General features: G+C 42.2%; 1 protein-coding gene across 1 annotated transcript in view; it reads left to right on the top strand.

The window, feature by feature from the left end:
- Positions 1-14,359: 14,359 nt before the first annotated feature.
- LOC134538529 (chitin deacetylase 1) overlaps positions 14,360-16,676 on the top strand; it is a 74,863-nt gene continuing 72,546 nt past the window's right edge. The window contains exon 1 of the mRNA XM_063379933.1: positions 14,360-14,476. Coding sequence (XP_063236003.1) covers positions 14,428-14,476 — 49 coding nt within the window. The 5' untranslated portion in view covers positions 14,360-14,427. The remainder of the gene's footprint in view (positions 14,477-16,676) is intronic.

The following is a 16,676-nucleotide window of genomic DNA, read 5'->3' on the forward strand; positions in this document are numbered from 1 at the left end:
TGCATATACTGACAATGTAAGAAACTTTCAATTTTATTAATTGTTTGCATAAGAATTAATAATTTTAAAAAATCATAAAATAGGCCTTTATAGACTGAAAACCTTTCACGTAGTTTCAAGTAGCGTACATAAAAGTTTTTAAATATATATAATTACCAAATATTGTTGAATATATTTAACATTTTTATACATGTTACAACACACATATAATAACAAGCCTATATAGGATATAAAAAGACAGACGCCAAATTTTAGCATTTTGTATTTATTTTCTCTGTGTGAATAAAATAACAGTTCTTAACGTAGTTGCTAATACATACTGTACTATATTTCTAAAAAAAATACGAAAACCCCTGACATCGTCACCATAACAATGATAAATTTGCAAAATAATTAAGGCACGTCTTTTAATGCTACGAAGCACACTCTTAAGAGAAATGTTTTAAACTTATGTTGGGATTTATCAAATATCTTAAAAGCATTGTGAAACCGTTCCTTTGAGGGAAACCTTAATATAACGAACACCATATCATCCTTTAATCGAGTTAGATTTTCGCTTCTTAAGACCCATTTGTCTTCAAAATGCACTGTACACAATGCATGGTTCGGAGACGCAGTCCAATTTTTCCGCTTTGTCGCTTTTTCCCAGATCTGTCGTTGATCGTCACGTTTTGGAAATCTATGGAAAAAGTAAAGAATTATACAACTGAAACTACTTCTCTTTGTTAAATAGTTTTCTTAGGTTTTTCGAAAAGTTAGAAGATTAGTTACTACTGTTTAAAACATTTGCCACTTTTTTCTGATGCTTCAAAAGTTTTGGGAATTAATTTAGTTAACAAATGAAAAAAAAATCTTTAATACATGTGAAAAGTAACGCCATCCGGCTTGGAATTCCATCGATTTGTACAGCCATATGCGCTACAGGAAATCACCATTGTAGCCGCACACCAGCGCCACTCAAACCTCAAGGACAAGTGGGCTGGGGCTGCGTTTGCAGTAGAAATACGCTCTCCTCCTCTTTCTTTTCAACCCTTCTTCGCAACCGGCTGGCTTCGCTCTCGCCCTACACATGTCCACTCCAGATCTTCTTACATGCTCCTTGGTCCGCACACACAGTCTCGCGCCACTCCGCGTCGCGCCATTCTCTTCGATGTCTCACTTCCCTGGAAATCGCTTGGAACTGCCGCGGAGGCCGGCGTCGCTGCTTAAGTACTAGTCGGTCGTCTTTCCAGAACCGACGAGAGCAGATGTGACGAGTCGCGTCATCCCGGGCCGACTCGACTTCCGAACAGTCCAGAAGGGCGGCGTCCATTCTCGCCACTCCGTACGGTGGCCCGCGGAATTCCCAAGGCCACTCAGCGATAGCTAACAGCGCCGAGGAATAAAGATGCATGGTTAGCGGAGGGGAGAGGGTTAGCGACGACCCTTCTAATTCAGCCAGGCGCGTGTGGCATGCCTTACGTCAGTGTACCACCCGTGGCACAGCACGTGACATGACGTCAGTGGCCGTGCGGGGCCGCCAGCCAGCTGCGAACCTGGCGCGTGTCGCGGTCCTGTATGCGTTCGTAACAATATATTAAATTTAAACAGTGATCTTTACAACTGAAAGTTAAATTTGAATTAAACAAAATTTTCTCAAACATCGATTAAAAAACCCCGCAAGCGTTTTGGCTATCCTATATTTGGTGCACATGTAATAGAAATAAACATGTTATCTACAATAAGTATATATTTTTTGATCGAGCGGGTAAAAACAGTCTGTTCAGAAATGCAATATCTGCTGTCGCACCGCGGCGCCGCAATAGCGGTCCAACGGGAAGCTACCACGCGGAGTTAGGAACTATCAGGGGAAGGCATGTGACGTAATTGAAGTCACTTCTTAACCTTGCCGTCGCCACATAAGACATCGCAGGAATGGCGCTTGTTAACGTCTGTAAGCACGAATAAGAATGTCCGTCGTTACACTCTATCATGTTCATAAAAATATTCGTTTAAAACTATTTCCTCAATGCAAGCACTTCACCTGGGCGTCTAACCAGCAGTGCGCAACTGTCAGCTGAAGAATGACGGCTTCGCTCAGCTACCGAGTAATTATGCAGACGTGGCCATCTATGCTGCACGTTTGAGGAACCCAGTCAGCTGAAGATGGTTATCAGCTCCTTACCGCAACCTACTTCAGGCATCATGAGCCCAATGTTTCCATAACCTAAGTAAAACTAAGTGTATTTGTTTGGGAGCGGTCTGGGTTAGGGAGAACTCTCATTGCGACTCAGGCAGAAGCCTTTAAGCCCGGTCACGCTGGGGTTCAGCAGTGCAGAGGGAAGCATGTATCGTGTGCTTGTTCGGGGATTGGCCAGCCGTGGCAACTAACTCCCATATCTTAGATCTAGACTATAACTGGTTAGGCTGGGCCCAGGTAAAACCCTGCACAGACACTGGTCTCACTCGTGCAAGCATTGAGCAGGCAGGTTCAGTACAGAAAAAGAAGGGTGGTCTAGGAAGAGTAGTTGGTCGGGGGCAGAAAGTGTCGACCATGCTCGGGCCTTGCGGTCCGCACTGGTGTTTGTGCGCGTGTGTGTTGGTACCAGTGGTGCTCCTGGTGGCGAGCGACAGTACTCGGCGCCCAACAGCTGCCAGTCAGCAAGCGGAAGGAAGACGGCATTGAGAGCAAGTCAACAATACTCTTCGCAAGTTCAATTACGTCAATTAATCGCGAACTGGCGCATCGGGTCTCACCCCAGAAGGAATATGGCGGCTGGTGGCCTCTCGCCAGTAAAAAGACTGTCGGCAGTTAGCGAAATTACGAGATATTTCATAGCAAAACCCTAGCTCGAGCAGCCAGCTCCAAGAGCAGTGAGTTAATTAGTTTAAAATTAAAAAAATGGGGCGTGGTTGTGTCATGAACACGGCCGTGTGTTGTACGTGAATACGTGTACGTAACAGGTAATATTTTCTATACAAAATATAAAACACACTATTTTTATTTTATTTTAACACCATATATATTCACTGTAACTATTTTACAACTAAAGTTTTATACACGCAACCGATATATTTTGACGAGAGCTGACGATTGAAACTCAAACGAACGTCGTAAGTAGTATAGGAATGACGGTCCGACGGCAGGATTCAGGTTGTGGTGTGTGGTGGGGTCAATGACCGACCGACCTCTGACGTCACGGCGGCCATCTTGGATGACCTTGACCTTGACCTTTGACCTTGACCTTGACCCCGGCGGCCATTTTGGATCCGCCATTTTGGATCCGCCATCTTGGATGACGTCATTTTGTTTTCTCGAACTTTCCGCCATTTTGTTTTCCGCCATCTTGGATTATGACGTCACCGTTGCAATTTCCGTTACGTCCGCCATCTTTAACTTTTTTATTTATTATCCGATTTTAATGAAAAAAATTTTAAAATTTATAAAAAAAATTAAATAATAAAATTTTAATATATTTTTTTAAAAACTTGTAATTTTTAGACACGGAGTTCGGAGTCCTCGGTTCGAACCCGACGAGGTCAAAAAAATTAAAAATGGCGACAGGCTCCTTCCGCAATGGTGGCTGCAGGCAGACTGACTGGCCCCCACCACTTTTTTCAAAGCATATATATCGACAGTGAGCATGACGTCATGTCCGCCATCTTGTCTTCGATGTTGGAAACCATCATCATTGTATCGGCGGCGAGAGTGCGCTGACACCATGTTAGTTTGATTCTTACCCGCTAGAGTGCAGTAATAATTTATTACTGTGACACCCGACATCTTGAAATTTGGCCGCCATCTTGAAAATCCGTAATTTTAATGCTAGAGATTCGGGAAAAAGTTCAAAATTAATTAAATAAATTTGTAATCTATATACTGATTGATTAGATCGACTAAGGTCCTTGGTTCGATCCCTGGTCGATACAAAACAACTTTAATTTAAAAAATACCACAAAAGTGTTAGGTTTGAGAAAATAAAAACACCACAAGTTCTTTTTAAAAAAAAAACTTTTATTACATAAATTCAATACACTACTACAAGTACAAAAAATAATACACAGACATAGAACTAAAGTCTTGTGGATTTTTCGATGTCTGCATCTGCCACCCACGAATTAAAGCGAGGTGGAAAGCCCCACCACTTGACGTAGGACAGTCCGTTTCTTCGTTTTATAATCTTCTCCACCAAGTACATATCAGGATACAACGTAGGCTGAATCTCTTCGGCATAGAAGCCGCCACGGATAGGTTTGTGGTCCAAATCTTCGAGGTAGTAGGTCCTAGGCTCTGATTCACGAACATGTGTCACACGGAAAAGTTCGGGACTCCAGTTCGCAGTGAAACCTTTCTCGAAGATATCTTTCTGCTTGGAGATTCGCACAATGTCACCGACGTTAGCTTTACGCTTTCGTGGATCTCTCTTCTTCATGTTGGAAAACACTGTTCGAAGCAGGCGATTGTCCCTTACGTCCTTTGGCTTCATTTTCGTGGTAGAATGCATCGTGGAATTATACTCGTTTATTAGTTTCGGCAAGATGTCAAGCCACTTGTAATTTCCGTTAGCCGTGAACTGCCGCCACATCTTGGATCGCAAAGTTCTGTTAAACCTTTCGACAACGGAGGCTTTGACGTTACTAAATGAAGAGTAGTGTTTGATGCCATACTTCTTCATCAAAGCCTTGAAGGATGCATTGTAGAATTCTTTCCCGAGGTCCGTTTGCAGGTGCGACGGTACACGTCCATCACGCAAAATATTGTTCATGGCCTTGGCTACTTCAGTTGCAGTCTTTGATTTGACAGGTCTAGCCCAAGCGAACTTGCTATAAACATCGATGACTGTCAACATGTACTTGAAACCTTTATTCAATCGGGAATACGGTATCATCTCAACAAGGTCCGCCTGGAATAAATCATCAATTCCACGAACTATGACTTTGCGACGAAGGTATTTTCGTCTAGCAGGAGCATGAAGTTCGTGAGCGATTCCGGTTCGACTCATTGTATGTACCCGGCTTCCCTCAGTTCTTCAAGTATGGAGACTATTTCGTTGATGTGCGAATAGTTTCCTACGCTAAGCGAAGCATGTAGAATTCTAAGGCGATCAACTAATTCATTAGGATCGTCCCAATATACATAGTCAAATATCTGACCACTTTCTAGCTTTTTTAAACCTTCGCCATGTATTGTTAGTTCACTGAAGAGATTAGCGAGAATGTCGATTTTTTCATGATCTACGTCTTTATATACACCACTATTTGGATCGTTATCGCGAAAATGTGCATTGGTTAGCTCTAGCAGTTTTTTTGTACTCTTGTAAGTCTTTGTGAGAATATCCTTTAGGCTCCCTGCGAAACAGCAATTCGTACAGACCCGGAGTCCCGCGCGTTTTGAACTCTTCTACGCGAACGATATTTCCTGGTAGAAAGTCTATTTCTTTAGCACCGAGGAACCACTTATTATGTTTTCTGTACACTCCGTAGGTCGTGTCATTATTCCGACTCGTAAACGATATCAGGTATGGTCGGACCATTGCATTCACTTGATGTCCCTTTTTCGGTATTTTTTTCTTGTGCATGGTCTCTGTACTTGTTAAGTCTTCTTCTTCTCGATCTGGTTCATACTTTATCTTCTTTACTGTTGGCATTTCATCTTCAACTTCTGTCTTCACAATGATAGCTGGTTCTTCCTTGTTTTTAAGTTCGTCGAGGCGACTAGTGATTGGTTTAAATATTTCCTCATTTTCCATCTCACGTGCAAGTCTGGTTCGTCTAGCAAGTAAATATTTTTCACGAACAGACTGTATAGCTCGATGAAGGTCACTGGCCAGGTCCGACATTGTACTGGCTGAAAACTTATTGCAAGACCTCCTTATATACTTTTTTATTCCTTCGCAGAAACTTCTTTCTTGTGTGTGGCAAAATCTGAATTTGTTGACAAGTGAGATAGTGATGCTTTCAGACTACTTTGAAAAGTCCTCAAATCGTCACGTCTTTGTGCATTCGATACTTCGATCATGTCGCGAATGCGAGAATCCGAGGCTTCCACACGCTGGTCGATGGCAACGAGATACTCTATTATTTCGTTTTTCACACTTTCTACTTTTTGAGACAGTAGCGAAATATATTTGCGGATATCAGAGTCGGGGCATACAGTATGTCTGCTGCTACGACCGAATTTCGAAATGCTATGACTCATGTTTGACGATAAACTGATCGAAACCTCGTCTGTACCTGCCCTTATATAGAGGCCAGTCCTTTACGATGACTATGAATCCGTGCTCGTCTTTCCAACACAAGGAGCACATGTCTTTGAATTCCTGAAACGACATGTCGGTGTTTACGTGGTCGTCGTAGGCGTGACGTAAATTAAGTTCGTCCATGCGAAAAAGCACTATAACATTCGCATTATCTCGTAGGAGATGTTTGGGTATTCTACTGTACGTCTGACACAGGTATACGCAGTCTACCTTGGCGTGCCTGCCCATGGAAAAGTACTCTTGTATAATGCCCTGCTTCTCGCACATTACATCGTCGAACACAAACACGGAATTAGGCTTTGCTTCGTCGGTAGACACCACATCGGTATTATCGCTAAACGGAAAATACTCCAGTCCTTCCACCGAGCATAGAACAGTTGCTAGGCGCTGGTACTTTGGCTGTTGCAACGACTTGGAATACAAGTAAACGTTCTCGAACCGAAGACCGTTTGGCTCCTCCAGTAAACTCAGTAGAACGCACGTCTTGCCACAGTTTGACGGTCCCGCCATTATGCATCGTACAGCAGAAGGCAACAGTAAGCCATGTCGCGATTCGCGACCGATAGTTTCAACGTTTTGCGTAATGCGCACGGGCAAACAAACATCTTGCTTGACGACCTGCATTGTACTAAATAAATTGTATAAAATCAAACACATTTATACTTTCTGGTCAGTTGCGCGTAATGACTCGAAGAGGTAAGAACAAAAAACACAGTGGTGCAGGACTCGTGAACTCGCTGATAAACAATCTGCCATTCGAGCTACACATTCCCGGATACAGATTTTGCGGCCCCGGCACTAAACTAGCGAAAAGGTTAGCTCGCGGTGACGTGGGCATTAATTCTCTCGACGATCAGTGCAAGCAGCACGATATTGCCTACTCGCTCAGCAAGGATCTGGAATCCAGGCACCGGGCCGACGAGATATTGGCACAGGAAGCTGAAGAAATAAGTAAATCGACGCACGCGGGTCTAGGAGAAAAAATCACGGCCTGGGGCGTATCTAAAATCATGAAGGCAAAGACGAAATTAGGACTGGGTGCTCGTCAAGCCAGCTCCATAAAGTCAAAGACTAACTCACGCAAGACCAAACGCAAGACTGGAGCAGGCATACAAAAAGCCAAACAAAAATTACAGACTCTCGACAAGAAGATTATAGGAGGATTTCTTCCTTTGCTTTTGCCTGCATTGGGTGCTCTCGGCGGTCTCATCGGTGCAACGAGCGGTATAGTGCGGGCAGTCAACACTTCGAAGAATGAGCGAAAGCAGTTAAAAGAAGCACAGCGACATAATGCAAGCATGGAAGCCATTGCCATGGGTAAAAAAAACGGCGCAGGCCTGTACTTACGTCCTCACAAATCAGGCCGAGGCATGAAAAAGAAACGAAAATCCTAAGTTCTCTGCCGAAACGACCGCTCACCAACGTAGATTTAATAAAGTACGCACGCAAATTGAAAATACCAAATTTCTGCGGCGTGTTTATGCGAGACACTTTACCCAGCAAACCAAAAACCAACGAACGCGCCATAATTAATTTAGACACGACTGCAGGTCGCGGCACGCACTGGGTAGCGTATATAAAGTCTGGAAAAAAAGCTACTTACTACGACAGTTTCGGTAATTTGAGACCTCCGCCTGAACTTAGGCGGTACCTGGGCCGGACCACTACACTGTTCTACAATTACGAAACGGAACAGAGGCCTAATCAAACAAACTGCGGACACTTGTGTCTTCGCTTTTTAACTAAAAAAATAATTTAGCTGACAAATAAAAATTACTACTTAAAGGCTGTGCAGTGATGATAATTTATTAGTCATGTCGATAACACTTACCTTGACAGGTCACGCATCTGAGCTGCGGGCGGTTCATTTCCCGCCTCTGGATTTAGACGGAGAATGGTGTATCGGACTCGTAGATTTTCAAACGTATAATGCCATACCGAATATCGACGAAGAAAACTGCAAGATCTGCTTCCTGAAAAGCGATGGGACCGCTCATGAAATACAGTTACCTGTTGGATCTTACGAAATTGACGACATTGCAAATTACATCAGGGATATGTTACCACAGGATGTAGACTTTCAACTGCGTGGAAATCCAAACACTCAAAAAAGCATTCTAACATGCAGTGAAATTGTCGACTTTACGAAACCTGGGACCATAGGTTTGATGTTAGGATTCGAATCAAAGGTGTATGATGCAGGAAGAACGTACGAATCTACGCGTGCAGTAAACATTTTGCCTGTGAATGTCATAAGAATAAACTGTAATTTGGCAAGTGGAACGTATCTCAACGGAAGACTAAGCAACATGCTGCACGAATTTTCGCCGATGGTCCCGCCAGGATATAAACTGGTCGAAGTACCGCAAAGTATCATTTACGTTCCAGTCGTCGTGAAGTGCGCACACGAAGTCGTCGTCAGAATCGTTGACCAGCGAGGACGATTGGTGAATTTTCAAGACGAAGAAATTACATTACGGCTGCACTTGAAGCGATGGGCATAAAGTTCGTAACACCGAACAGTTATAAAAGAAGTCGTATTGACGTGAATAAGAACAGTTCTCTACCAGACATCGGTGCATTAACACCTGACAACATCAAGTATCTTCTTAGTATTGGACAAGTGCCGAATAAATATGGAAGACGAAATCCTCAACGTGGAAGATCCGGTCATTTTTTATGACAGCATTACGAAAATGGAATTGCACGAGTACCAGCCTTTCCTGCTCGGACCGTACGCACTTCCATCGGAAGTACGCATTGCTGTACAGCACCAAGATATTTGTACTTTACCTTCACAGTCATTTCTACGTATAAGAGGCATGCTTACAAAAGCGGATGGTACGCATCCGACAACGACGTCAATATCCTGCAATGGTATTCTTCACCTCATCGAGCGCGTTACATATGTACTCAATGGCGTCGAGGTAGACCAGACGAGAGATGTAGGCATAACATCTGCTATGAAAAATTACCTTTCGCTCACGCCAAATGAACTGACTGCTGCAAAGATGGCCGGTTGGGCTCTCGAGGATGAATATAAGCTTCCGGTTTATGCCGAAGGAAAGTTCGAAGTTTGTGTTCCTCTGTCCATGCTTCTTGGATTCGCTGAGGACTACAGGCATATAATCATTAATTCGAAACAAGAGCTCGTACTGCTTCTAGCCAACACGCACATTAATGCAATTGTCGTCGCTGCAGAAAACCCTCAAGATGTCTCGCTAACACTACAGTCTATCGAGTGGATGCTGCCCCACATCCAAGTGAGCACCGTTGAACGAGTCAAGATGTTGAATAACATAGAAAATGGCAAGAACTTCGATGTGCCATTCCGATCCTGGAGCCTGGAAACTTATCCTGGCTTGCCTCATAGTCAGCGTATCAATTGGATAGTAAAGTCCAGCTTCGCTACGGAAAAACCAAGATACATCATCGTCGGGCTTCAGACCGGAAGACAGCTCAATGCAGGAGTAAGTCGTTCCTTATTCGATAACTGTCAATTACGTAATGTAAAAATATTTTTAAACAGCGAAAGTTATCCGTACGTTGATATGAACATGGACTTTGAAAGTGGAATATTTCTTCTCGCATATCAAATGTATGCCAAGTTTCAGCAAGCTTACTATGGGCGGAGACAGTCACCGATACTGAGTCCCGACAGTTTCAAGAACAAGGCTCCGTTAATGGTGTTTGACGTTTCCAAACAGGATGATCGATTAAATTCAAACATCATCGACTGTAGGATCGAGATATCGACTAGCGGAAATATTCCACCAAACACTTATGCTTTTTGTCTGATACTTCACGATCGGCTTGCATCATACAATTGTCGAGACAAACTTGTGAAAATTCTGACTTAAATACTGTTTCGTTTGCAATAATAATTCAGTTACAATCGAGCATTGCTAGCGACAAGATGTACTGCAACCTGCAAGGTTTCCAGAGTCAAAACGGCTTTGTTCTCAAAGAAATTGCCGTCACCTCCGGAGACAAGACTCGAACCCGCAGCTTCCGACCTCCGTATCCTTGGAAACTACTAGACGAAAAAAGTAAACTTTCGAACGAATGGCTATGCAAATATTATCACGGACTAGAGTGGGACGAAGGAAAAATCCCATACCACCAAGTGAAAAACACACTTCAAGATTTACTAGTTCAAAACGAAACAATATACGTTGCCGGACCTGAACATAAAAAATGGCTACGAGATCTGTGTAATGACGGAGCAGTTGAAATTGAAGACCTACAGACCGACTATGGCTGTCCTTCCCTGCGCAAGCTTAGTGCAATATACGATGTGCAGCCAAGTGACAAGTTTGAACGTGTCTGTGCCTGTACAAACTCGCAGTTAATGCAGAAATGGCACACACAGTGTTAGTAGGAGTCTGCATATATAAATGTCGTACCTACGTACGTGTCTTCAGTTGACGTTCGACCTGCAAGAAGATGTTTACGTTTCATCCTGCTAACGTGTACGTGAGCGCAAGACCTAGCTTCAGCAGTGTCGAGTACAGCTACTGGGATTCCGGGTATCTACGTACATATACAGAAACCTGTGATGGAGATGCTCAGCATTGGCGGTTTGCGCACTTTCCTGTGTCCTACGAACTGACTCAGCAGCTATTAGATTGTTGCGAACCTGGAAACTGTGCCGTCTATCACATGAGACCGCACACAATCCTTCCTGCTAGCATCGATGAGGTAGTCGTCTCGTCTGCACGTGCAACACCAAACATGAACGTGTTGCAACCTGTTGCGACCTGTGATGCTTCTACGCAGACGTCCAAACGACGTTCGTCTCGCCGTCAAAGTTCAGGCAGTGAATCTGTCCCAACTAGCACTGCAGTAGAGCCAAGGCGCAGACGTGGTCACAGACGCCATCGACCATGTCTCGCTCGAGATGACGACATCGCAGAAGATGACCAGCTGGAAACCTGTGTTCCTGATCCCGTGACCTGCGAACCAGTTGGAACCGGAGTCGAAGAGGCAGTTCGTGCGGCATTAAAGACTTTGCTTGCGAAAATGCTTAATTCCTTAACCTAACATGCATTTGTGTAATTTTTATAAATAAATGTGTAAAACCTGAACTTGTGTTTGTTTTTTATTTCTACAATTTTTAGGTACCCAATAAAAATTAATTTTAAATACAGACAATATTTTGACTAATGTAGTATTCCAGTAGACTGCGGGTATATAAGCGAAGTTCAGACGAGTGGAGCCTCAGTATACCTCTGGCCGCGGTGCAGTACGGACCTGCTCTCTTCAGTAAATTTCGTAGTTACTGCTTCAATGTCGACCGGGATAGACTGTTTACCGTCAGCAGCGGGGACCTCGATGACAGCAATGATGATGGAGTCGGAGATTCCGATACCGGATGCAGAGGAGACCACGACAGCGGAGAACTCAATGCCTGCGTTGTCGACAGCTGCGGAGATCTCGATACCGACTGCAGAGGAGACTTCAATTAATGAAGAGCGTACTTCGAATCAGTGCAAATACTGTGTCGCATCATTTACTAGAACTTCAAGCGCTCGCAGACATGAAAGAAGCAGTTGTCCGAATAATTTACTGAAACGAATACAATTTCAGTGCAATAAGTGTAATAAACTAATTTCACGCCTCGACAGCTTACATCGTCATTATATAAAATGCTCCGAGACAGTTAAGTGCAAGTATAATGAACATGGTTATTGTTTTGACTCATGTGTTGTACCAGCTGATGAGAATATATATAAGTGAGACCCTGGTGATATGAACATTTAGTCCGTCTCTGGCTGCGGTGATGAACACATCGGGTAGTCAGCCTTGAATAATAGACCAGTATCTAGCTGTTCTTGAGACCTCGATGGCGTCTTTACCAGTATCAACACCGACCTGGATCGAAGGTCTACCATCATCAGTGCAGACCACGATGACTACGTCGTCTACAGCTACACCTGCTCTCTCAGCACAGCAGGAGATTTCGACGCGTGCAACATCTTCTGCAGAGCAGACCTCAACGGCTTCAGAAGTTAACATGACAGCAGTGTTACAATGGTTGTCAACAGTTCCAGTGTCATTGATAAAGGAAGGAGCATCCAACAGTGTTCCATCGCCCAACTGTACGTACTGTGACAAGATCAAAAACTTGAAATTACGTGATTATGTAATACACAATTGTAATAATAACTCTGAACGCATTAAATATCAGTGCAACAGGTGTTTAAGCAAGTTTAAACGTTATGGAAGATTAAAACGTCACCTCAGGAATTGTGATAGACTGTCTGTACATTCATCAGAATCAAGCGGTATATTTTGTAACAAAACATTAGCAAATATTCAAATTGCAAAACGACACGAAATATATCACTGTCCTTTTAATGAAGTCGATAATTCGGTTTTGTGTGAAAATTGTGGTGTACCATTATGTCGACCTGATAGACTGAATAGACATTTACGAACATGTAAAGGACTTAGTCCATACAATAAGAAGACTGTTTGAATCGAGAAATCCACAAGACTTTAGTTCTATGTCTGTGTATTATTTTTTGTACTTGTAGTAGTGTATTGAATTTATGTAATAAAAGTTTTTTTTTAAAAGAACTTGTGGTGTTTTTATTTTCTCAAACCTAACACTTTTGTGGTATTTTTTAAATTAAAGTTGTTTTGTATCGACCAGGGATCGAACCAAGGACCTTAGTCGATCTAATCAATCAGTATATAGATTACAAATTGATTTAATTAATTTTGAACTTTTTCCCGAATCTCTAGCATTAAAATTACGGATTTTCAAGATGGCGGCCAAATTTCAAGATGTCGGGTGTCACAGTAATAAATTATTACTGCACTCTAGCGGGTAAGAATCAAACTAACATGGCGTCAGCGCACTCTCGCCGCCGATACAATGATGATGGTTTCCAACATCGAAGACAAGATGGCGGACATGACGTCATGCTCACTGTCGATATATATGCTTTGAAAAAAGTGGTGGGGGCCAGTCAGTCTGCCTGCAGCCACCATTGCGGAAGGAGCCTGTCGCCATTTTTAATTTTTTTGACCTCGTCGGGTTCGAACCGAGAACTCCGAACTCCGTGTCTAAAAATTACAAGTTTTTAAAAAAATATATTAAAATTTTATTATTTAATTTTTTTTATAAATTTTAAAATTTTTTTCATTAAAATCGGATAATAAATAAAAAAGTTAAAGATGGCGGACGTAACGGAAATTGCAACGGTGACGTCATAATCCAAGATGGCGGAAAACAAAATGGCGGAAAGTTCGAGAAAACAAAATGACGTCATCCAAGATGGCGGATCCAAAATGGCGGATCCAAAATGGCCGCCGGGGTCAAGGTCAAGGTCAAAGGTCAAGGTCAAGGTCATCCAAGATGGCCGCCGTGACGTCAGAGGTCGGTCGGTCATTGACCCCACCACACACCACAACCTGAATCCTGCCGTCGGACCGTCATTCCTATACTACTGTCGTAGCTCCTCCGAGTCAAACGTTACACCAAATGGAAATCTCGGAAACGCAGCAAAATGACCTCAAAATGGCGGCGCTTCCCACTCCACGGCGCGCGATGCGTCATGGTCCTCACTTAGCGTAACGAAATCTTTGATCCTGTAGCAATCCAGTGGTGTAATTACATTTCGGGATGGAGATGATAGATGTGTAGCTGGAACACCAAACTGTATCCCCCAGATTTTTTTATAGTTCCTTTTTTTTTTTTTAATTGCCTCCCACTGTGGCATCAGTTTTGAAGGGGAAGCCTACATTTCACAGACGAGAGAGCCACACCCGAAGTTCCCCGAAGTTTACATGATTTCACAGTATCTTTAATGTAGCTATCCTAACCAAATCAACCGTCCACAGTTTTAAAGTATTTATAATGTAGCTAACCTAACCTAATTGACCATTAGTATCCGATTATAAACACCGCCATATTTATTTACAATGAACAAAAAAAAACCCGAAGATGCACGATCGGGAGTTTGGCTCTCTCGTTCGTGAAAAGAAGGCTTCCCGTTTTGAAGACGTGTTCACGTCAGATCGTGTGACGCTCGGGCAGGGCCGGAGGCGCCGCGGCCCGTGAATGAGCGTGGTGGGGTTGTGGGAGGGGCGAGGAGGGGAGGGGCACTTTCACCGCGCCCAGCAGTCACCGGGCCAGTTTCTCCTGCAGCCCGCCAGCCCAGCACAGCAGCCTGCAGCCATGACCAGGGAGCTGCGCTGCGCCCTGCTGGCCGCCTGCCTGCTAGCAGGTGAGTGTTACAACCAGCCAGCTCTGAGGCGAGCCGACTGCCTGGCTGTACATGCTGGCAACCTTGACTTCTTTCTTTTCTTCTGTTGGTTCGTTGCTGGGAATGAAGTAGCTTGGCTTCTGGGTTGTAGCCGCGACCTCGGCGAACAATTCACCGACGTTTCGGTCGTCATTGCAGTCGCCGTCATCAGGGAGCAAGTTACCTAACAACCCAGAAGCCAAGCTACTTCAAACGATGGCCGCAAAAGCCTGCGAACATTATTAACGTTGCTGGGAATGTTTAACATTATCTATTTTGCAGTACTTAACAACCAAAACCCTTAATAAAAAGACTTTATATTTTGTTTAGAAAGTTAAAAAAAAAACTGCATAGCGGCAAAGTACGAGTGTTAAAAACTATAACCTCAAAAATTTTACACACTTGCACACGTCTCCACATGTGTACAGGGCAGCCATGCTTATTTCTTTGCTACCGAGATAATTCAACATGGTCAAAAATTATTTTAAAAGTACAATAATTTTTGATTATACCCGATACGCTTCTCCGTCATCACACCATTTAATAAATTCTGGACTAACAATGTTTTTAAAATTACTTTTTTTAAAGTCATTATAAGAAATTTTTAATGTTTCATTCATATTTAAAACTTAATTTTTTTGACGTTGGCATTTCTCCACCGCACAGATGTTCTAGTGGCCATGTTCCGCGTCTTCAGTTGCGCTCCACTGTGTGAGAGCTGAGTGGCTGCTCACGAGAGCGCACTACACTCTCGGTGGCGAGTGCACACTCACCGAGAGTGAAACACCGCGCCTTCCTCTCGAGTTTACCTGCGCGCTGCTCCTTCACTCGCTTATTACACTCACAATTACTAGCATGCAAGGAGTTCCAAGTAGAAAGTACGTACTCTCCAGTATAACCCATTGTTAAAATTCTCCAAGTTGGATCCTCTAAGAACTAAACTTTTTGCCAGGATGTGCTTTCATTAGTTTTGATTTTGTGACACTAGAGCATATCCCTACAAGTACTTGTATTGAATATGCCCTTTTTACATGATGCCCAAATTATTACTATTTTTACTACATTTTTCATTCACTGTTTGATAAGGAATTTATATAGCTACCCACTTAAAAGTTACTTAACTTACAGAACATAGATATCAATGCAAAATGGCCATCTCTCGATAAAGAGCTTTTGAAGGTTTTTTTATTCTTCTACTATTATTTCATTTTTCTTTCACAACAAACATACTAAACGTGACTTTAGGCATATCGTAAAACATGAACTTTCATTTAAAATTCTGAATTCTGATATCCAAAGTGGATAATTTTTGTTTTACCAAGGCCTATAAGCATGCAAAATCTTTAACTAGTTTTTTCTGAAAACAGTTGGTACGGACCTAAGTGAAGCATGGGCAGTGGGCTGTTCCCATCTTGGCGCCCGCCTTATTGTTTTCAAACCAACCAATCTGAAACCTTTCCGACCACTCCTCATATCACCGCCACGTATTCATTCAACTATTCCGAATATTTCTTATTAAACTTAGATGGTACGCAAATAGACTTATTTGCGGTAATTTCAACTTTAATACATTGCAAGTTGAATAGTCCATTATTATTGTTATTATTATTATTTTTAACGATAAACATATACGCCTAACCGCATCATTGACTCCTTCAGAGTTGAAGTAAAAAAGTTGTACACAGTACAGCAGCACAAAAATAATGGGTGCGTGTACTTATGTACGCACTTGCCGTGATTAAAAAAAACCTAACTTTATTTTTGCATGGAAATAATTAATAGAAATAAAATAATAAAAGAACTAGAGTGATTTTATAACTACGGTTGGTCAAAGTTATAATTCAATTAAATTAATATTTTTAAATCAGTACTCAGTATTCAATATTAAAATATAAAAGGGGAATATAAAATTAAATAACCGAGATAAATTGTAATTAATAATTAAAATCAATAAATAAGCTGAACACTTATTATAATTTATTAATTTTAATTATTTATTAAATAATATTATAATAATTTAAAATTAATATTGCAAAAAATTATACATACGGAAAATTTAGTTCACTTATATATAAATACACTTAAAAATATTTATAGACACAATTTCTATCACTAATATTCACAGTAAATAAATGTGTTTAATGATATGGACCAGTATTTAATATCAATCACCGAAATATAA

This window comes from Bacillus rossius, chromosome 13 (genome assembly GCF_032445375.1).
Source record: "Bacillus rossius redtenbacheri isolate Brsri chromosome 13, Brsri_v3, whole genome shotgun sequence".
Classification (NCBI taxonomy): domain Eukaryota; kingdom Metazoa; phylum Arthropoda; class Insecta; order Phasmatodea; family Bacillidae; genus Bacillus; species Bacillus rossius.